Genomic DNA, 21,706 nt, shown 5'->3' on the forward strand with positions numbered 1-21,706 from the left:
ATAAGAAAAATTAAACTGTTGCATTATTTATTCACTTTCACCATCACTTCTCCTTGTCATGGTTGTGGGGTGCTGGAGCCTATCCCAGCAGATTTCACCATTACAAGACTCAGATGTCACATTTTATAAATGTGTGCAAACAAAATGACGGCTCCCTACTTATTAGTCCCTTCCATTTTATGCACCATATTAAAATGTACTTAACGAAGGCATTGACGAGACAAACAAAATATATATTAAATGCATGGCGTTTTATTGGCAGTGGAAGACATTCCCAAGTACGGAGCATCGTCTTCGTGGACATTTCTTTTCGAGCCGAGGTCACCACAGATTTCGTCGAGGAGCGGGGCGCCTGTTTCCACAACAATATATGTATATGTATAAATGTATGTGTATATGTGTGTATATATATGTATGTGTATATGTATATATATATATATGTGTGTATATGTGTATATATATGTATATGTGTATGTGTATATATGTATGTATGTGTACGTGTATGTGTGTGTGTATATATGTGTGTATGTGTATATATGTATGTATGTGTATGTGTGTATGTGTATATATATATATGTGTGTATATGTGTATATATGTATGTGTATATGTGTATATATACACGTGTGTACATATATATATATGTATGTGTATGTGTGTATGTATATATATATATATATATATATGTGTGTATATGTGTATATATATACACACACATATATATACACATATATACATACACATACATTTTTTGGGGACACTGAGTGTGTGTATATTAATGTCAATATATCTATATATTATTATACTGAATGTATATATTCAAAAGAGCTCAGCCAGTTGAGGCAACTATATTTCTTGTTGGTCGAATGTGATTTTTTTTCCCAAAACATTGACAAACATGCTGAGGAATCCAGAGAGAAAGAAGAGGAGTCACCAAAGCCCCAGAAGCGACCCTTTCATGATTGTACACGTCTTTTATTGACCCTTCATGGCGCGTGTGAGGCTACATAGGCAAGTTGCCAACAAAAAAAAAGACATCACGTGATATGTGGCACAACACATGGTCTGTGCAGTGTGCTATGACCACAACACGCAATGTCGCCATCTCTCATGGACAAAGTTTGCTGTCAATTTGCGAGAAAGAGGGCAGGGGCGTCCAAACTGTGAGTCACAGTCTAGGAACTTAATTTCTACACGATGGACATGCCGGTTCTCACTTCCTGTTTTTCGACCAGGTGATGTCACGTGATCAGTTAGTGTTATGATTTTTAAGGGGAGGAAATGGTCAATAGACTACTGGACAAAATAAATTTTCATTTTTCATGTGATGATTTTTTTTTTTTTGCTCTTTGTATTTAGTTGTTAGTCTCGGTCTTATTTCAAATGGGGCTTAATAGATCGCAAAAACCTCTGTCCAGTTTTGATTTTTTTTTTTTAAACATTTATCTTGGTATGCTTCTGAATTTTCACGGTCATGTCGGGCCTTGAAGAAGCGATGATTTATTTCTTGATGTCAAAGAATTAAAGAACCACTCGAATCAAGCGCAGGAAGTCATTCTTAACTCATTGGATGCCATTGACAGCAATACACCTCCAATCCTGATTTAAATTCACACCAGTGGGCGTCTATCATCGTCAATAGCACTGAAAGAGTTCATTTTCAAAAACTTTCTTTTTATGACCCTTGAGAGAGAAAGTGTGGACACCCCTGCGTGAAATAATAAAACGACAATGAAGGCCTATTCCATTTGTGATTACAAAAAAAGCTCTGTGAACAAGATGTGCCTTTAACACAAACTTTACCGCCGTTATTAAACACAAGTAATGCATTAACGTCCTTGTGTGATCACGTCACGTCAAAACAGGTCTTCCCAAAGGTGACATTTTTAGCTTCTCGTCGAATCTAAAAATGCTGAAATACTCCAACATATTATGGGAAAGCCCGCATTAAAGCAAGCGACCGACGAATCCTACCTACGCACGACCAAAGCAAGGCGGGTTATAAATAAGAGTTAGTCACATGAACCGCTCTCGGTTTAGCGATGAGATATACAAGTGCTCCCTCCCCGCTTCTGGCTATTTACAAGGATTTTTCAATGCATAGAGGTGGCTATAAAGTTAAGTTAAAAAGCCAGGGAGAAAGTGCACGTGGCCGATTAATGGGAGGAGCTACATTTGCCCTTTGTTTTACTTCGAGGGAAAAAAAAATTCATTTAGGAACAAAATCAATAGGATAGGAAAGTTTGGCTACTCCGCGCGTGGGTGTGTGTTGTGTGTTTTTCAACGTGAATTACTATTATTATTCACTGCCATTTTTGGAGGACTATGGCAATGCTATGTCAATGGCAGCATAGGAGTTCAGGTTTAAGATTTTGACTTGTTTTTTGACCAAATGCTGGTAAAAAAATGTCAGAATTCTACTTTGATCATCTCCAAATAGAGTATGTGTTTTGGTAGTTAGCGGAACAATCTTTTTTTTAAGGAGCCATGAAAAGTCTGGAATTATGAGTTATGTTTCAGTGCCATCGACAGCAATAGATGTCCAAGCCATTGTGTCAAAATGGATTGGACATCCATCATTGTCAAAGGCAGCCACTGAGCTAATTTGTGCAATGACATTAAAGTTTGTTGATGTGACTCCTTAATTTGGGTGTTGTACGTACTGAGTTGAAAACGTTACTATTTGGTCAAGGTAAAAAAAAAACGGATATTTTCCCATAGCGACCCTAGTTTGTCTATCACCGTCAATGGCAGCCAGTGAATTAACGTGACTGCAAAAATCTCTCATCACTTCCAGCACACACACACGCAGAAGAGAATTACGGTGGGTCGGGCCCACGGGGTCTAGTCTAGCAGGGAGGGCTCGGCGGGGCGGATAATGGTGGGTCGGTGAGTGGGAGCACCAGGGGGTCTTCGGCTGCAGTGTGGAGAGAAGATAGAGAACACGCAGTGAAACCAAAACATCCCGACAGAGACAGAAAAAGGAGAGTTGAGTTTCAGGAGGAGGGGGGGAAAGTTACGGTGACATACCTGGGAACGCCGGGTGGGATGCGCGCGGGGCGGGAGGGAATCTGCGGGGGTGCGCTGAAGGGGTCCTGGAAGTGGTTGAAGCCCCCCGGCGTCGGGCCAGGCCGGGAGGGGATAGGAGGGGCGCCGAAGCTGGGGGACGGGTTGAGAGGGACGGAGGCGAAGGCCGGGCTGGGGTTCAAGGGGGGTCCGGGTGTCGGTCCTCGGACGGTCGGCGGGCGGCCAGGAGGCGGGGCTGACGAGGGGGGCGGTCGCCGTTGAGGGGTTGGGCTGGCGGGATCACAACAAGGAAGACAAGTTAAACATCCTCAGAATTTAGCAGCTTATCCACATAAAAAGATAAAAACTGAGAGGAAATGTTAAAAGTATGAAAAAATTGTTTTCTTGACGCAGCATCTCACCTGGCCTCTTGTATCCAAGTGCTATTGACAGGCGGAGGCATGGGGGTGCTGATGGTGCTGGCGGTGAGGTCCCCAATGATGTGCAGCGCCTCCTTGAGGGCGTGATACATGCGCAGCATTTCGTCCCTGCGCTGCGCTTGTTCGGGCGACTCCTCCATGAGGCTGTTCTGGTCGGCTGACGAATACAGGTAAGCCAGCAGCTCCGAATGGATGAAGTCCTTAGCCTGCGGCGAGAAAAGTCACTCTGGAGCCGTGAGCCTTCCCGAGCTCAAGAAAGCTTCATCAACTCACGCTGTTGATCATGAGGTGCATAATGGTCTTGGGCACCAGGTCCCTTATGGATTTGTTGATAATGCCGATGTAGGAATCCACCAGGTTGCGGATGGTTTCCACCTGACGCTCCAGCTGAGGGTCCATGGAGAACGTATCTACCGGGGCCAACTCGTCGCTCTCCTCCTGTTGAGGCCACGTAGATGAAGCGATACAATTGATTGGGAACAGTCAAGTTGGGTCAAAACACATCCAGAAAAAGAGGCCAAAGGAGCCGAATCATCATTTTTAGTTCTGCGGGGTGCTATTTTATATGCTTAAAGCAGAAACATTAAACTTATTTTTTTATGGTAAATGATAACTGCATCATGAAATACACACCCTTTTTAAGTGTGGAAAGCCCTGTCAGAAGTTATTTTTGGTTTAAACCGCAGGCCACATAAAAATGGAGCGGATGATGTAAATGGTCCACGAGGCACATGCCTCTTACAGATTCCTTTTCAGGCAAACTAACCCATGTCAAGATCTTAAAATAAAGTGAGAAGCCAGATTCATGAAGGCCAGTGCTGCCCAGATTAATCAACTAATTAACAACTACACCCACTGTTAACCTAAAAATGTTGCAAATCCTTTTTATGAGCTTGTTTATAGTATGAAAATGCCTCATAAATCATTTTCTATTTCCTACATTTAAAAAAACCCAGTAAATACTTAGATTTTTTTAATTATTGAAAATATTTTCAGATTCCTGTGGTACTTGGGGAAAAAAAGCATATTCTCAATGCAATGAATAAAATATTTGCAAACAGCCTCCTTTGCTTTCACAAACAATAAAGTTAAATAATATTGAAAGTCCAACTTTTCTTATTGCCTCGTTTTTTTGCTTAGTTAAAATGAAATGCAGAGTAAATAATGCAATATACAGGGTGTCCCCCAGTGCCTTTTAAGTTTAGCAAGCCCTAATTCAGACATTCTATTAGTTCTATTCCAAGAGGCTTCGAAATAGCACCTCTGGCGAATGCCCGATGCCAGCCTCACCCAGTCAAAAAGGGATTAAACGTCAATCCCGTCAACGGTAGGGAGTGAGTTAACAGAACATTGCTAATCATGATTTGATGACAATGCTCTAACCTGGTCTTTCTCTGGGTAAACGCCAGCCCTGAGGAAAGATGCTTTCCAGCTGTCCACATCTTCCTGAGAGTCACAGGCCAGCTCAACTTGTCGTAGATCCTTGTACACGTTTCTGTGGGCACATAAGAAAAAGCTGCAGATACGGTTGCATGTCAGATGGCAAGCAAGCTTTACCTCTGCTCTGTGTTGAAGATACCAAAGATGTGCTTTGTGGACATAAAGCCTTTCTCCACATCTCTGAGTTTCAGGTTATCCAGAGGCAGCATGTATTTCTTCTCTTTCTCCTGCCAGGGCGAGACATCAATGTAATTGATCATGAAACATTAGGGAGTACATCACCCGGTGGCCTGAACCTTTATACAAAAATTCTTTACCGGTTTTATCATTCAGTAAGACGTTTTTTTTAACAATGTTCTTACTCAACACTTAAGTTTAGTGCTTGCAAAATCACCATCAGATTCTTATAGGACATCCTGGAAATTTTCTGCATTGGCAATTATGATTCCTGATCTAGAAAACTTTAGTTTAATTCAGTAATCAGCCGTCAGGGTATTTTCTCAATCAGAAATGTGCAAGATATTAACCAATGAGTGTCAAGATTTTATGTTGTTTCATTGTATTTCCTTTCAGATGTTTGAGCTAAAACTCATGCCAACACCAACCTGCAGTATTTCAAATTAAAACCAAGTGTTACGTACTTACTCGATTTGCAAACCACTAGTAACAATAAAATATGTGCTGGGAATGGTGTGTTGATAAAATGCCTGCACCAGGTTAGCCATTTCAACTAAACAATGAGGCCTACTTGTGGTCATTTGGGTCTGTGTCATACAATTCTATGTTAGACGGCCTATCTGACCCCGGCCCCCCAACAGAGTTGAGAGCGATAATGTCGCCCTGGGAGAGAAAAAAAAGGTTTAAGGACCCCTACACTGAAGCTTTGGATAAATGAAACCCATTACCGTTGTCCAAATACTTTTAAAGTTGAGTCAATACAGTAAACAGGGGCGATAGCATTTATAATATAAAGGACAGAAAAAGTCAAACATTTTTGAAACATTTTACAATTGATGTAAAATGCTCAATGTGGGTGGGGGAGGAAGAAAAGGAGGAGCATGAAGTGTGGAGGGGGAGGTTGGGTGCCAGCTTTCACTGGTGAGAAGAAACATCTGGAAGCATTTATGTCTGCAGTGGGTGGCGTGGATTCAAACCTGACATCACCCAAATAAGACACTCACAAAAACAAATATATAGATAAAAATAAACCTATACGTGCTGCATGAACATTTTGCATGATGTCTGAGTGCGCACAAACGAACCATCGCAACGATTTTGGAGCCACAGTCCAAACCCGAAGGACGCACAAACACACGCACACACTGTCACAACCCCCACGCCCCCGTCGGCCCCCGTAACCCAGTACGATTTCCTGCAAATTCCAAAGTCAGATCCCGGCTGGAACACTTCAGCCCGCCTGCCACGTCAGTTTGCCTCCACTCGCTCGCTCGGTCGCTCTCTCTCTCTTTCTCGACGGCGGCCAGCGTTTAAGAAAGTGCAACGTGTTCGGTTGGCGCTCGTGGTCAACGCTTTAGTCGACCAAATGCGCACAAAGCCTCGGAAAAGACGATAAACAGGTAAGTAGCATATTCACGAAATTCGTTTTTATCTCTATATGGAGATGTGATTATGCAATTTTAATAAGTGTTGGATTTATCAATGCTAGGAAAAGTCCTTTGTGTGTGTGCTGATGTGCAGTCAATTACATACAAAGTATATACACAAATGAACCAAAAGCTAACTTTAATAATCCTGTTATCATTCATTATTTTATGATCGTTTGATTTAGAATGCATTTATAAAAGAAATAGTTGATATTTAAAATACTTAAATAACATAAAAAATAAAGAATATTAAAGTCCATTGTTATTTTTAATGACCAAAAATGATATGATGGCTGGATTTGAATAATCATATTTCAGTGGCATTGACGGAGATTGAATCCATTTTGAGTCGGAGGGCGAGAAGTGATTATTCGCTGCCAGTCATTGGCAGCTAACACGTTAAATTATGAAAAAATAAAAAAAAACGTTTGTTTGAACAATAGTACAATTTCCCCAAATTCTGGTTTAAATGCATTAATATGCAACTGTGTAGTCAAATTTGGTTTGTCTGGTCAATGTCGGCGAATGAGTTAAAAAGTCCATATTTAATGTGCGCACATCAACATACATACAAGATGCAATATAACGTATACGAGTTCTCTATGGTCGGCCTCGGGGTAATGTTTAATCTTTGTGTACTCTGTCCCAAGTAGAGGAGTGAGCGAGCCAGCGACGGCCACATTGACCTCAGGGTCCTTCCACTCATCAGAGGCCTCCTCGCCCCCCCGCCTGCCCAGTGTTCAGACTACCTGTTCATCCGGTTACTGCTGAACAGTAGTCTGCACATTGGTTAGGCTGGGTAGGGACACACACACTGACAAATGCATTTGGATGGCGCTCACCTCCTCATCTTTGTACCACGACAGGGATTCTGCAGTCAGGACGAACCAGTACTCCTTAGAGCCCCCCTTCATGATGCTTATGTTGAGGGTCAACCAGCCTTTTCTTATGACCTAATTAAAAATGTGAGGAGGGGAACAAAAACAGCTTTGTCAATACAGACATTCTATTAACAAAAACAGCTAAATCATATGTAGAATGGTTTTCTATTAAGATGTAAATGATGTGAATAAAAACTTACCCACTTACCTTAGTTGTTTTTCTTACACTACATTAAACATCCTCATAATGACTAATGAGTAAATGAAACGACATGGACGTGACAACACATTGGTAGTAATAAGCGTAGTTAGTTCAACAAAAGCAGTATGTCAGCGTCAGCGTCAAACAAGAGGGCGTGTTAGTGGGGTTAATGGGGGTTTAAATCTGGAAGAGCAGAGCGGTAGATGTTCAGGAATCCCTACCAAGTGAATATGGAAAGAGTTTATTTGAGTCACAGAGCTCAATAAATAAAGAGGGAAGTGAAATCAGATGATTTCCAATGTACACATTCACTATAATCCTTCATTTAGGCAGACTAGACTGGACTTCTTACACTTGGTAGGCGCCAACATAAACACGGACAGGAAAGTGTGACATTAAAAGCTACGGTGGCAGGCTGCCTTAGCAACAATAAGAACCTTTTTCAAACATTCCAAATCTGTGAAAATGGCGACACAAATGCGAAGAAAGACGGGCGGTAGTTTCACTGTTCAGATATTTACTGTAACTGAAAAAGTCTGCAGTTCAGCTACGAAAAAAATGATCATTTTAGAGACTAGTCGACTAATCGGTTCAAAATTTTCTTTTGAGTAAATAATGTCGGAAAAATATTAATCATCGATCAAAATAGTGGATGAAGTTAATAATCAACATGGTGTGAAATAGTCCATTGATGATGGCAACTTTAGTGTCGATAGCTTTGGACAAAATATATTTTTTAATACAATATTTAACTGTTGTGTTGTCATTATGTATGTTTGCGAGTATATTAAAAAAAATAAAACCAATTAGACATTTATGATGTGAATACTTTGTGCCAGCTTAATTGTTGTTGGCATAGTAATGGAAGACGAAACATAACATTAAAAGTGAATGTGTCAGGATTTATAAATATGGACTTATCACTCCTTTTAAACAAGGAAAACAACAGTTCTATATATTACAAATGATTTTTTTTTTGATCAAATCTAAATGTCTACACTTCCCAACCCAAGGTAAAATGTAAAATTAATGAGTTAGATTGCATCACCAGAGTGAAGCACTTCACATTAAATCATTGGCTGCCATCAACAGTGATAGACAACCAATCCACTTTGATTGGGAGAGCGCAACCCTGCGAATCAAAATAAATCAGACGTCCATCACCGTCAATTTCAACCAATGAATTAAGTTAGTTAAGTCAGTGTCAGTAATTTGACAACCAGGACCCATCACCTGAATTAGTAACAGAAACAGGACACAAATGGAACTTAAGTTAACAACAATAACTAAAATTATTTTGATGTTGCGTGAATAGGAGTTATCCATTCGTTGTCAATATGTTCAGTGACATGCAAGGTATAAGATATGATGAATGTGTGTTGTTGATTGGATCTCCCCGACTCCCCAATGAAGTCTGGGTCAAAACAAGGTGGACCTTTGGGGTCCACCGAGCTTAAAAGGGTGCAGGCAGCAGAGGTGACAGCTTGGAGACAACAAAAACCGTCGCCGTCTTTGAATGTTAGTTGCGTGGAGAGAATTACAGACAATTACTGTCTTGTTATCAACGAATTAACCGTGATGGCACAGGCGGTACCAAATTACTGGTCACCGCATGGCACTTGACTGTACCTTCTCCTCCAAGACCTTGCCAAAAACGTCGAGCTGTTGAGGGGTAGAACAACTCAGTGTGCTGACAGCAATGGCTTCTTTTTGTCTCCCGGCCTTAACCGTAAGCGACGGCCTCGGTTCTGCTGCTCGAACCTACCTCTGCTGCCTTGCTTTGCAAGGTAACAGCTGATATTAGTGGGTACTTACCAGAATTTCACCCTGTGATAATGGGGAAGGAGGTATTAGGGCAAAAAAAGAGGTTGGGGTAGTAAAAACCCAAAGTGCAGGCAGGTGGGAAAGAAGAGTGCACAGAAAGGAAGGGTAGAAATTGGAGGGGAAAGAACAAGAAAGAGGGGAGAGACAGAGCAAGAGAGTTACATGCAATTAGAAATGACTTCACATAAACCACAATTTGGTTATGTCATGGTTTAAGCTGCAGGTGACAGGTGCTATCATGCTCGCACTTGCTTATGATACCAAAAACGCTGGAAAGTTAATGCAGATAAATTACAATTAGGGCATTGAATGCTTAATTGCAAAAGAGAAAAACATGCCCAAACACTCACATGCAAACTTAGATGCAAGTATTTTTTTATTTTATTTTGTTGGCGGCTGCAGCAAAGCAGAGAGACGTGGTTTGGCGGTTGACTAAATAAATGTAGTGCTTTTTAATAAGTCAAATGTGAATTGATTAGACGAAATAATTCAAATCTCTAGTTAAAACAGCGTACATGGTAGATTTAATTAGCAGCAATAAATATGAGGGCGGATTAAAAGGCGTGGCCTAAATTAGTGCAACAGACAGGTATTATTATTAGGCTCGCTAATGGGAGGCATCTGTCAGAAATGGGATTCGATTTGACAACCATGAATAAGCCGGAGGCCATCGGGGAAACATACCTGGTTGGGAATGGCTCGCTTCTTGTTGGCTGCTGTATTCCTCTGCTGCGCGCTGTCAATTTACAAAAAGGAGAAAATAAGTACACTAGAGGGAGGGAAAAAAGCTTTCAAGCCACTGCCATTTTGTTTGGCATGAGAATCAATTGTAGTCAGGTTTGATAGTAACAAGGAGGACTCTATCAAACACAAGTACATAGACACAGCCCTACAGCCCACCTGTTGTTGCTGTACCCTGGGGGGCTACCATCATCCAACCTTCTGTAGTCAAGACTGAAAGTCATGTCATAAGAACGATTAAAGAGCCCCGACTGAGCTCCGGCGCATTATTTACGGGAATCCACTCGCCATGCAGATGCACGGCGGCGCCCAGCGTGCGCGGTCACTCGCTTCATCGGATGCATTAAGACACACACCGAGCGTCCGATTAAATTTTGGTATAAGTCAATAGAACAGCTCTGTTGATGGTTAGGTTGAGCGCCTTTAGTCGTAACGGCGTGGTTAGATAGAGCCTGCCAATTAATTAATTGCACTGTCAATCATGTGAAACAAGGGGTTTAATATTACGACTTGCATCGCTATCGCACTCAAAACAAAAATAAAAACGTCAACATGACATTACGATGATATAATAAACTCCATGTTTAAAAGGTTTTACGTTTCATAAGTGGGTTCAAATCATTTTTTGTCATTTTAAACTCATTGGTTGCCTTAGAGATAAAAAAAGCACTGGAGAGCAGTGACTTTAGTATATTGGTCTTTTTCACAGCGAGACAGAACATCACAAGTTACTTTTACATGCTGACATGCTCACACCTTATTAAGAATGACAAGAAAGGCTTATGGTGTTGCATTTCATTCGACTGAGAGAAACACACCTTTTCTGCCTTTCTATTAAAGGCACACGGATGCATTTTAGCCATTTGCAAACTTAAGCACCAATCAAACCGGGGTAAATTGTACATATGGTTGGAATAAATGTCAATCTGAGTATGGCGAGCATCTAATAAGAAACCTGACATCTGCACTAAGAGTAGCATCACTGAAAGCAGGCTGCAAGTAAGAAAAAGATGGAGCCAGGGATGGGGTTAAAGGGTGGGGGGGGGTGCATACTTAGCGAAGCCAATGAAGTCCTCATGGTTGGTATTGATGTAGGACAGTTCAATGTCAATCAGCAGCAGAACCTTCATTTGAAGCAGAAAATCACAATTAGGACAGAGGTCATAATTAACCAGCATTCGTACAGACGCTGCTGTCAATTGGCCATATTGAAGAAATATCATACACTTTAAATCAACATCATCCCACCTGGTCCTTGCTTTTTCCTTCCCTTTCTCGAATGTGACCAGTGACAATTCTCTCCGTCTCCTCTCGCAGCCTGGGGTAGGAATTGAGCTGAAAGACAAGAAAGCTGATGCGGCGCTTGTCTGAAGAAAACGCCGGGGTAGACATGCGAGGTGAGCCTAGTACAACTTACCAATAGAGAGAGGACAGGAGTGAGAAGTGAGAATAACAAAGAAAAGGGAAGGAGACGGTCAAGTGCCGTTACAGGACGACGCGTTTTAGAAAACATACACAGTCGGCATACTTGGAATACATCCATGACTTGACCATCAGCCAGAAAAAAATAATAATAATTCTCATCTGAGTAAAAGAAAAAGATGATTCAATAGTTATTCAAATATCGGTATATATTTCTGGCTGATAGTAAACATGTGATGTGGTGTTATTTGAAGGTGATCAAAATGGAAAAAGGCTTCGGGTTGAGTAAAGGGTCCTCGTCTATCCACAAGGAGGCAGTGGAGCACCATTGCTATGGCAACTCGGCTCACAGCGCCTTTTGGGGCCAAGCAGAAGAATATCCAACCCTCCCTACATCCCTGCAGGTCCATCTGAATGTCAGTCTGCCAATGTGGCTCAGCAGGGAAGCCTCGCAGGCGATCAAAGTTGGAATTTGGACGTGGAGAGAAGAGGGAGGAAGCAATGTGGAGGTGGTGTAGAAACAACACTGTAATGAGCTAATGACTTCATGGGAGTGGGCTAAAAGAAAATTTGAACGTGTGCTAAAAATACTCAACGGATTTGGGAACACAAATGGCATGGGAATTGGGTTGTTTTTTCTCCTGTTTTGGTTTTTAGTTAAATAAAATAAAGGAAAATGGGATAACATTTATTGTTAACTCCTTGGATGCCATTGACAGCAATGGACGTCCAATCCTCACCCAGTCAAAATGGATTAGACGTCTAGTGCCGTGCGTGAATGGAAGCCGAAGAGTTAAATGAGAGCCCTAAAAAGAGGCCATGAAAGGCATCGCTTGTTTTTTTTTTGTGCCAGTCTCCCGGCAGGTGTGTCCCACGGTTACCTTATGGGCACACTTCACGGTCAGCGCGGTGAGTTCGGAGACCACCAGGTCCACGCATTTGAGGCTGGGCTCTTTGAGTTTGCGGATCAGCTTTTTGACTATGGCCTCGAAAGCCAGGTCGGGGGTGAAGAGCCCCGTTCTGGAGGGAGCCGCGGGGGTTAGGAGTGTTTTGTCGGGTAGCAGAGAGTAGAAAAATAGAGGAAGAAAGTAAAAGGGAAGAAGAAAAAGCAGGAGTTCAGTTAGTCATTTCGAGAAGAAACAGGCACGAGGTGGACAAGCCAATGCTTTTCACACATCTCGGGTGGACGTCAACTGCAGCTCATGGGCCAAATTACATCTTAACTCATTCTTGCCCTCAATGGTCCTAAACTTCAATCTTTTTTTAGGGTTGAGCTGCACGACCAGGAGAGCCCAGAAATGCTCAGACAGAGCTGCGAAACATCTCACCATCACGACAACACGTCACCCGTCACAACACTCCACAAAACGACAGCGACGTCTGAACACGGGGCTCGCGGGGAAAAAAATTGGGGAGCGCTCGCCCCGTGTTCCCGTGCCAAGTTGGGAGATGTTGGACATCCGCAGTACCTTGTGGGAACACTGCCTGACTGTGTTGATGAGCTCCTGAATGACCAGATCGATACATTTGAGACAAGGCGTTTTCAGCTTAACGATCTGCTTTTTCACGATGACCTCGAACGCCAGGTCTGGAGTGAACAGCCCCGTTCTGAGGATGCACAGGGGGACAGGGCGCAAGTACACACAAAAACATGGGATGGTTAACACACGTGAGGGCCGTAACATGACACGTGGACAAACGTTCATGGATGAGCACACAAAAATCTGATTGGTGTTCAAAGAAGGCTTATAGAAAGTTTTTTTTTTGCATGGCTATCCAATGAAAAAAAGGATTGTACTTTGCCTATTTCAGCCTCTTATTATTTAAAAAAAAAAGCATTGATATTTAATTTCTAACTTTCAATTTCATTTTTAAAGAGTATATATTATAGTATAGGTTTTTGTTCAAATGCACAATTATAGTTAAAATGTTAATTGTCAACCGATAAGTCTAGTCACAAAAAATAATTGAAATAAAATTTCAGATCATAAGAAGCTACTCAATCTTAGTCATATTTTAGAAATTTTTGTAGTTCATGGAATTCTCACCCCGCTTATACTTCTCTTAATCCACAAATATTGAGGTAATATATATACATTTTTGGGGCTAATGTTCAGATCTCAGTTCTGTTCTGAATACACAAAATATTGCAAATGGAAAAAAAGGAAATGTGACAGACAAACAAAGGAGACAATTAAACCCTCGTACAAAAACCACGTGATGATCAGAACAAATGTCGACAACGGGAAAGTGTAACAAAAAAACAACTGAATTCATCAGTGCAAAAAAAAACCCCGCTGGCAGAATTGAAGTGACAACAGAGAACCCGAACGTTATGAGTCTCATTCCTTCATTGAATACAAGAATAATGTGTTTGTGAAAAGAGCAAGGTCTGTTTTCTACAGCAGACAGTGTGTACAGTGAAAGCTTATCTGGTGTTTCACTTGCCTGACACCATGAACGTTCTTGATTGCGTGACTGATTTCCCGTCGCAGTTCCTTCTCATCAAAAACAATCTGTGAAGCCAGGGGAAACAAACAAAGCGTATAACTGAGCCAACAAAGCTCCGCAATGTGCCATTATGCTACATGCTGCAAAATTAACTCAAAAGCCAGCATTTTCAATCATATATGCGAAATCCATTTTGACTGGAAGAGGCTGGCAGCAAATGATCGCTCTCAGTCGTCCTAGTCAAAATAGATTGCCTCTCTGGCGCCATTAAGGAAAGTCAGCATTTCTAGCATTACTAACCTTAACCAGTTCAAACGGGAAGCGTTCATGGAAGATGCGGTTGATCTTGGCACCGCCGGATAGTTCGTTGGTGTCCACCTGGTCTCCGGAGCCTTCGATTCGCTTCTCAAAGTCCACACCAAACTGCTGTACCATCCTGTAAAACAGCAGTGTCAAACTAATTTTTGTCCTGTATCATTGTAGTAATTTAAAACTAACTGATGCTCAGTAGAAGCAACCATTATATTTATAATGGATACATTTTTAAAATTGAGTGTTGCGACACAAAAATGGTCTGAATTCATATGCTGGATGTTCCTATCTCTGAATTCAATATTTTTATTTATACTATTTTATAGTAGTGCAGGATTGTATGTATACATGTAATGTATTTATAGTTGAGTTGTTGTTTTCCAATTAAAAACAAAAGGTAAAAAAAAATAATGAAATGAAAAAAAAGTTTATTTGTTCTTATGAAATGGAAAAAAAAAACGACTCAATTTTATCTGACTTCTGTAGTATTTTCAAGGACAACAGAAATGTTATTCAAATTTTATTTTAGTGAAAAAAACATGGTGGATGCACATGATTCAATTTTGCAGGCAACAAAACATGGTCCACCTGCAAACTTGTTGGAGAAGGAATGAAGGAATAAAGAATCAAAAAATAAAGTACATGCAACAATGCGTTTAATGTGTAGAGCACTCACTGCAATAAAGCCTTGGTCTTGCGCGTTGGGTCATCTGGACGAAAGTTCTTGTACTCCTCCACCTCCTTCTCAAGGGACAGCATTTGACTTTGTAGCTTGCTACGCAGACCAGGAAGTGTGTCTCTGATGTGATTGGTCAGTTGCTGCAAACATGAAACAGTGGGGATTACAAATGAGAGAAGACTACAGGACAAATTCTTTTTGAGAATGGTCTCCAGACCTGGTTGAGAGCCTTTTGAAGATGCGGCGTTCCCATACGCTCTGCTATGTGCCTGTAAGCGGGATGAGACAGGAAGAACTTCCTCTCGGCTGCCAGAGCAGCACGAATGTCCTTCTTGCCGTCAATGTCTTTCTGACTGCGGTTCACCACGCCAATATAGCCTGGGCAGCCATGGAAAATTCTTGCTTTAAAATCAGCATCAATGGGCTGGAATCAAACACCTCACCTCTCCGTAGCGGCAAAAGTTTATTTTCGAGGATGTCCTTTGCGTCCGTCCCTTCGTCCATCAGGTCCAGTTTTGTGATGACGCCAATGGTGCGCAGGCCTTCACAGGTTTGCCAACATTTACATTATCGATGTAAATGAAAGTGAAGCTTGTCCACACAAAAAAAGGTGCTTACCCTGCGGGTCCACTTCTTTGGCGATCTTTAGGGCATCTGAGTTGGCCAAATCCATGTTGGCGGGCGTGACAGCCAGGATCAGGCAGCTGTCCTTGGTGATGAACTGCAACAGCATGTCTCTGATTTGATGCTCGATGTCTACCGGCTGGTCTCCCACAGCGACTTTGGTCATTCCCGGAAGGTCGATCAGCGTCAGGTTTAAAACTAGGTGAAGAGCAGAACGTTTTTTTTGTTTAACCTTGTGTAAGGGTACTCATTTAACTCATTGGCTGAATTGAATGGGAGAGAGGCTAGTGAAAATTGATTGGACATTTGAAGAGTTAATAAGTATTTTCCTTTTTTTAAATCATGAAATCACTCGTAAAATAACATGAGGAGGATGGCTTGTTTGTGTTTTGTTGTGCCGTATTACCATTTGGTGAGAAGACCCTCAAGTTAATTGGGATGTTGGAAATCCCTTTGTTGGAGCCTGTTATTCTGTCAGTCTCCGCTTCGATTTCTGCACGCACTTCTTCAAAATCAACAAACTTCTTTGACTTGCAGTGTAGGAACTCGGCATATTCTGGGAAGAGAGGTCGAAGAACGGGGAAAGGACAAAAGGCGAAGAGTGAATATTAAATGAAGGAGGCTTTGATGGCAGCAGACGAGAGAGAGGGAGCGTCGCCTTCAGCGGAGAGAGAGACCGCATTGCAATGACGACGACCTCATCTTGTGGTTATAAAAAGGTGCTGTGACACACTCACCTGCCTTATTGTTGACCAACTGCAAAATGAGGGGTCTGCGGGTAACAATGCCAGATCCTCGTGGAAGAAAGTCCCTTGGGTGACACAGAGAGAAATGGCCAGCTCAACACAGAGGCGACACAAAAACATGTTGGGTAACGGGGCTGCCGTCACCGCCACAGAAAAGAGATGGGCAAACACAAAGCAAAAGAAAAAGGCCAAAAATTTGCTGCAGACTACTTCACTTTTTCCCCACCCAGCATGGGTTCTTAAAGATTGACGGGCACGGGGGTGGATTTCACACCTTGCGCCTTTCAAACATACCAAATCAAATGTGACAAAGTCATTTTGTCTCATCATTAACGGCCAAGGCGAGCGAGCCATTTATGCACACTCACTCCCACTGCTATAGGTGGGAATCAAACACCCGAGAGTTTGGGACGAGGGAACAGTGGGGAATATTACATTTTCGCTCTTGTTTAATTAGTAAACCTTGGGACTGAGCAGCTGTCAGAACAGCTTTGTCGATAATGACTCACGACAGACTGTGATTTCAGGAAGAACAGGCTTTACCCTCAGATCCAACAAAAAAATATCCATTAAATAAAGCAGGACTTTTATATGACTTCTTGAACTAACTCTTTAGGTTCTATTACATTACATGCACATTGTGTACTATTAAATATGGAGTACACACACTACTATATTTAAATGACACGGTACTTCGACTTAGAAGTACTTAAAAAAAAAACATTTTACTAATCAAATTGTAAGCAAAAAAATGAGTTATAGTCTTCTAGCATAACAGACACGATGCAAAACTAACTAATTTAAATATTCAAGCAATTGAGATTCGAACAGAAATGGCACCATATTTTGCCTTTCATTTCATTATTACCTTTATATTTATATCTTAAATTTGATCATGGTATTGTTTTAATAAAAACTTGACAATACAATTTTGTAATTGCAGGAAAGCTTCAATGACGTTTCCATTCATTTCTATGGAGAAAATTGATTCCTTCTTCAAGTACATTTGGTTACGCTTTTAATCAAGTAAAAAATTAAGCTCTAAAGTGAAGGACTCATTGTATATAAAGTCAGTTAACAGAACTTGTAGTTTTACAACACTATCACCCGTTATGGCTCTTTTGAGTAAACAACTGTGGCCATTGTTCACGTTTAAGGAACAAGTGGGGTTTAATAGCTTCAATAAGCTTTTGTGCGAAACCACCCAATGTCAATACAAGTGCTTTGAGCCATTGAGACGCTTTTGCAGCGACAATCGATGACGGTGACAAAAGCTGTCAAGTGCAACATGGTGTGTTAAGTAATTGTTAAGAGTTAAAGCAAAGCAAATTCATTTTCATTAGAACTGAATGACGTCTTCCATTGTATATTTGCAATTAGCTAGTGGGTCTTATTAAAAAAACATAATGGTAAATGTGTTTATTGTTAGAAATAACCTCAACTGGATTCTTATGCATTGCTTAAAAACTATCAATATTGGGACTGTTAGATAGCCATCTGCCATACTACTGTCAATTTCACTTAAATACATCACATATTTTTGTTATTTGTATTCATCTGTATTTTTGACCTTAAAAGTCACCCGCTCGTAATTAGGGGTCGATCTCAATCAATGGAGCCAATGAGTCAGCCACCAGTACCACTAGTTCTCGTCTTCTCTCCTCCCCCTCCCGTGAGTTAACATTCAACATCTGGGGCTAATAAGAAACACCCACCCCGGGATATTTTCCTTACGTCCACAAGATCGTACACTCGGGGCGGACCGAGTCGAGCGACGCTTACTGACTTAATCCTGGGAGCATTGAGTCATTGCTGGGAAGAGAAGAAAAGTCCCGCAGTCTTTTGTGCAGGGCAGTGGTTTTGGCAGAGCACAACGAGAAGGTTCTAGAGGGCTCTTACATCAGCACAAAACAGTCGTTGCTGTGTCATCCACAGAATGTGGAGCGTTCAGGGGGGGGGTTGTTGGGCACGCTGGACAATATAGAAAAGTGTGAATGAATAGTGAACCAGAGCTGCCCCAACATTATGATCGAGTGATAGCTGCTCAACCTCGCCGATGGGCAAATTGATCCAACTGTTGAAATGTTCCACAGCTGTATTCAAGCAGAGGTTACGCCTCCATGAAAGGGCCCATTCGCAAAGTCATCTTCACAAAAAGAAGTGCTTTAATAGCGGCGGGCTATTGAACGGAGAGGCAAAGGGCCCTGGATTCCATTATTGATGGGCTGTAAATGATAGACGAAGCTGAGCAGATTGTGTATCATTTCATGCATTATGGATAGAAGAGGTCGAGCGTCGGCATTTGCGTTTCTCCCTGGAGAAAGCAGAATGAGGAAGAGTAGGGTAGTGAGAGAAAATGGTGGCACACTCAGTGTGGAATAAACTTCTCATTCTCTTAGTAAAAGCAGACAGTTTGATGCAGTGCCTCAATACCTCAGCCGACTAATGGATTTATAATGACACAGACAACAGTGCTGCAGCCTTCCATTCACAACATTGAAGATAAAGACGCATGGCGACAGATACGCCAAAGACCTCCACCCAGGACGGCTGTTGGTGTCGAGATAGGATGGGAGTCGAAGGACAGATGACACAGTTAAATACAGGAGAAGACGTTGAAATGTAAACTTGGTGTTCTAAAATCAGATGCCGGTATTTTAGCATATTCCTAGGCTATATTCAGACAGCAGCATGAAGAGACCCAAATCCCATTTTGGTTTATATCTACCTCAAATTGACAATATTCTTCCAGGATAGTCGGAACGGGCAACATCACGTGGGATTTGCTATTTTCAAACCTGCTATAGATTTACCCTGGATCCATGTCTATTCTAAAACTCAAATAAAAAAAGTTATATTTCTCATTTAGTATGTTATAACAAATGATAAGATAACAGAATTAATGTTTAGTCCCAAAGGGGCATTGGCTACAGTCTGACATTGCTGCACTTGAATCCATTCCATCGCAACAGGAGGACTATAACACAATAGCAGAACAGAAAGCAGAACATCAGCCATAATCCATAAAAAAACAATAACATACATGTAGTTTGGTTTACCAATATAACTTCAAAAGTTGTTCTAAACAGCAAAGCAGATAGTAATCCATTGAGGACTATTAAACTATACTTTCGGAGAGAACACAGGCAGTAATAAGAACAACAAATGAACACAGTAAAATATGAATCTTGTATATTAGAGCCACGTGGAATTGCCTCAAGCGGTTTGTGTAAATGAAATATACTCACACAGATACATTTGAACCATTTTTATGTCTTTTGTGGGGAAATTATTCAAATCGGAAGTAGACTTGCTTCCGAGATTGAACTAAGTTTGACGTCAGATGTGCCACTGTACTTTGAACCTAATTCAATGAATCATTGTCTAAGAAAAGCTCATTTGTTTTTTTTTTTAATTTTTGTGTGGGGAGGAATGGAAAGAGACAGTTTACAATGTATTTCACCGAGTCGAGGGCTAGTTTGGCCTTGATATGAACTTGTAAATGCAATAGCTGCCATTGACGGCAACATATGTCCAATCCATTTGAACTGCTGCTTTCAAGCCCTCTCAGTTTAAACAGGGGAATGTTCAAAGAATAAATTGTGCTTTCAATATTTGAATTTTCAAAGCTCTGATGCTATTTAACGGTTGAGAGTCATACAGAGACTAAATAACAAATTTGACTTCATGTATTGATTGCACTTTGATGCTCTGAAACTCATTTTGAACCTCTATTCTTTCTCTAGCACTAATTTACCAAATACATTTTTATATTTTACCACATTCTAATGCATCCTTAACATTTATTCACAACAACGTGAGCAAACGAGTTCTTTTACAAAACTCAAGGTAACTCCCTCAGTACTTTAAGGTGCTGTTAAGCATGCGTCATACTTTTACTGGGACAATGACAATGCAAAGGTCATTGCACATTTGCACCATGCGATAGCGGGTATTAAAATTTGATGTTTCTTTTAACTTATATCTGGTATGTCACGTGAATTAAATAAAAAAGACAAGCCTGTACAAGTATTACTTTTGGTAAGCAAGTTAGAGCAGGCTTTCTAATCAAATGTCTAAGACTGTGCATTCTCCAGAACAGGACGGGCTATAATCGGTGCAAAAACCTGCTCAACAAGCTGGCTGAGAAGAGGTTGTTTAGGCTCTTATCTACAGGCGGATCCTATTCGCTGCTGATGTGGGAGAGGACAAAATGCAATGAGAATGCACAGCAAAATTGCAACATCTAAATTGCCCAAAAAAATAATGAAAGCGGAAGATGGAAAAGGAAGTGGTGTCTAGCTGAAGTCTCCACTTCTAACAAAAAAAAAAGAAAAAAAGACTTGAAAGGGAGCTATTGTACAACCAAAGCCCAGCTGCAATATTTAGATTCTGGAAATGAAGCGCCAATATAATTTTAAAAAAGATAGAACAAGACGTAAAACCAATAAAAAGCACTCAAACACAAAACCAAAAAACTAATGCTGTGGGTGTGGCATTTAATTACATCTATCATAACTTTGACAGCATTAGACTGATCAATGCATATAGACAAGCGTATGCTTTATAACTGAATCCAAAGAAAAAAAACTAAAAACATACGTCAATTGTTTTAAAATGTGATATTTCCAAATTGTTGAATGACTTAGCATTGGCCGACTGTTAGCTTCGCTGTATGAAAAGTGCCTTTGATGGTCATTTTAAGAGCACATTATCAACAATCAAAAAGCAATTTAAGAAAAAAAAATCAAAGCAACAAACATTGTGTCACATTGCCCGTCTGCTCAGTTGATTTACCTGCCCACAAAATTCTCCAAAACGGAGCTTTTCCCGGCGCTCTGTCCTCCGACCACAGCAATCTGAGGAAGGTCCAGATTGCAACTTTGCCCGATGGAACTGAAGGCATCCTGGAGCTTGTTGATTAGGGGAATCAGGTCTTCCATGCCCCGGTTCCCCATGGCTTCGTTTGGAGAGCTCCTTCCCGCAGTGAAAGAAAGGAAAGGCGGAGGCTAACGTTAGCCGCGTCGACTAGCCCGACTTGCTTTAGCGTCAAGGTGCCCACCAGAATACGATCAGTACACGTCAAAGAGACTAGACTTCTACTACCTTCAGGGAAACAAATATGGTGCTGTTTCCGGCGTGTAGATCCCTCAGCTTGCTTTTCGCATTCTTATGAGGGCATTAACTAAACATCAAATCAATCAAACAAAACGGAAAACTCGGAAAAACAAAACTTCCTCGACACAACACTATCCGGTCAACGGAGACTACATCCGATCTAAACCGGCAAAATAAGCCTTGACGTTTACCTGTCAATCTAACGCTTCCATTGGCTA

The 21,706-nt window shown here is 41.2% G+C and overlaps 1 protein-coding gene across 4 annotated transcripts; it reads right to left on the reverse strand.

Annotated features, from left to right (window-relative positions):
* Positions 1 to 236: 236 nt before the first annotated feature.
* dnm2a (dynamin 2a) lies at positions 237 to 21,659 on the reverse strand. Of its 4 annotated transcripts, none has more exons than XM_077618164.1 (22): positions 21,477 to 21,658; positions 21,168 to 21,347; positions 16,362 to 16,435; positions 16,031 to 16,180; positions 15,619 to 15,822; positions 15,444 to 15,542; positions 15,218 to 15,378; positions 14,998 to 15,140; positions 14,310 to 14,445; positions 14,007 to 14,074; positions 13,028 to 13,166; positions 11,385 to 11,471; positions 11,190 to 11,260; positions 10,080 to 10,131; positions 9,387 to 9,398; positions 7,331 to 7,441; positions 5,002 to 5,111; positions 4,828 to 4,939; positions 3,718 to 3,882; positions 3,427 to 3,650; positions 3,029 to 3,295; positions 237 to 352 (listed from the first exon to the last, which is right to left on the reverse strand). In XM_077618164.1, the coding sequence occupies exons 2-22, from the start codon at positions 21,326 to 21,328 to the stop codon at positions 322 to 324; spliced, it is 2,577 nt and encodes an 858-aa protein (XP_077474290.1). In that variant the 5' UTR covers positions 21,329 to 21,347; positions 21,477 to 21,658; the 3' UTR covers positions 237 to 321. The 4 variants fall into 4 exon arrangements, with proteins under 4 accessions (XP_077474290.1, XP_077474291.1, XP_077474288.1 ...); XM_077618165.1 differs by lacking the exons at positions 237 to 352; positions 13,028 to 13,166 and adding exons at positions 953 to 2,915; positions 12,440 to 12,578 and having other exon boundaries at positions 21,477 to 21,659; XM_077618162.1 differs by lacking the exon at positions 237 to 352 and adding an exon at positions 953 to 2,915.
* Positions 21,660 to 21,706: the final 47 nt, after the last annotated feature.

This window comes from Stigmatopora argus, chromosome 14 (genome assembly GCF_051989625.1).
Source record: "Stigmatopora argus isolate UIUO_Sarg chromosome 14, RoL_Sarg_1.0, whole genome shotgun sequence".
Taxonomy (NCBI): domain Eukaryota; kingdom Metazoa; phylum Chordata; class Actinopteri; order Syngnathiformes; family Syngnathidae; genus Stigmatopora; species Stigmatopora argus.

What these genes read in the sequence shown, in the direction of transcription:
- dnm2a (XM_077618165.1), bottom strand. Translation starts at nt 21,328, where the DNA reads ATGGGGAACCGGGGCATGGAAGACCTGATTCCCCTAATCAACAAGCTC. An exon ending in GAGGGTCTTCTCACCAAATG is followed by an intron (nt 15,823 to 16,030) that starts GTAATACGGCAC and finishes CTCTTCACCTAG; the next exon opens with TTTTAAACCTGACGCTGATC. An exon ending in TGCACCTCATGATCAACAGC is followed by an intron (nt 3,651 to 3,717) that starts GTGAGTTGATGA and finishes TTCTCGCCGCAG; the next exon opens with GCTAAGGACTTCATCCATTC.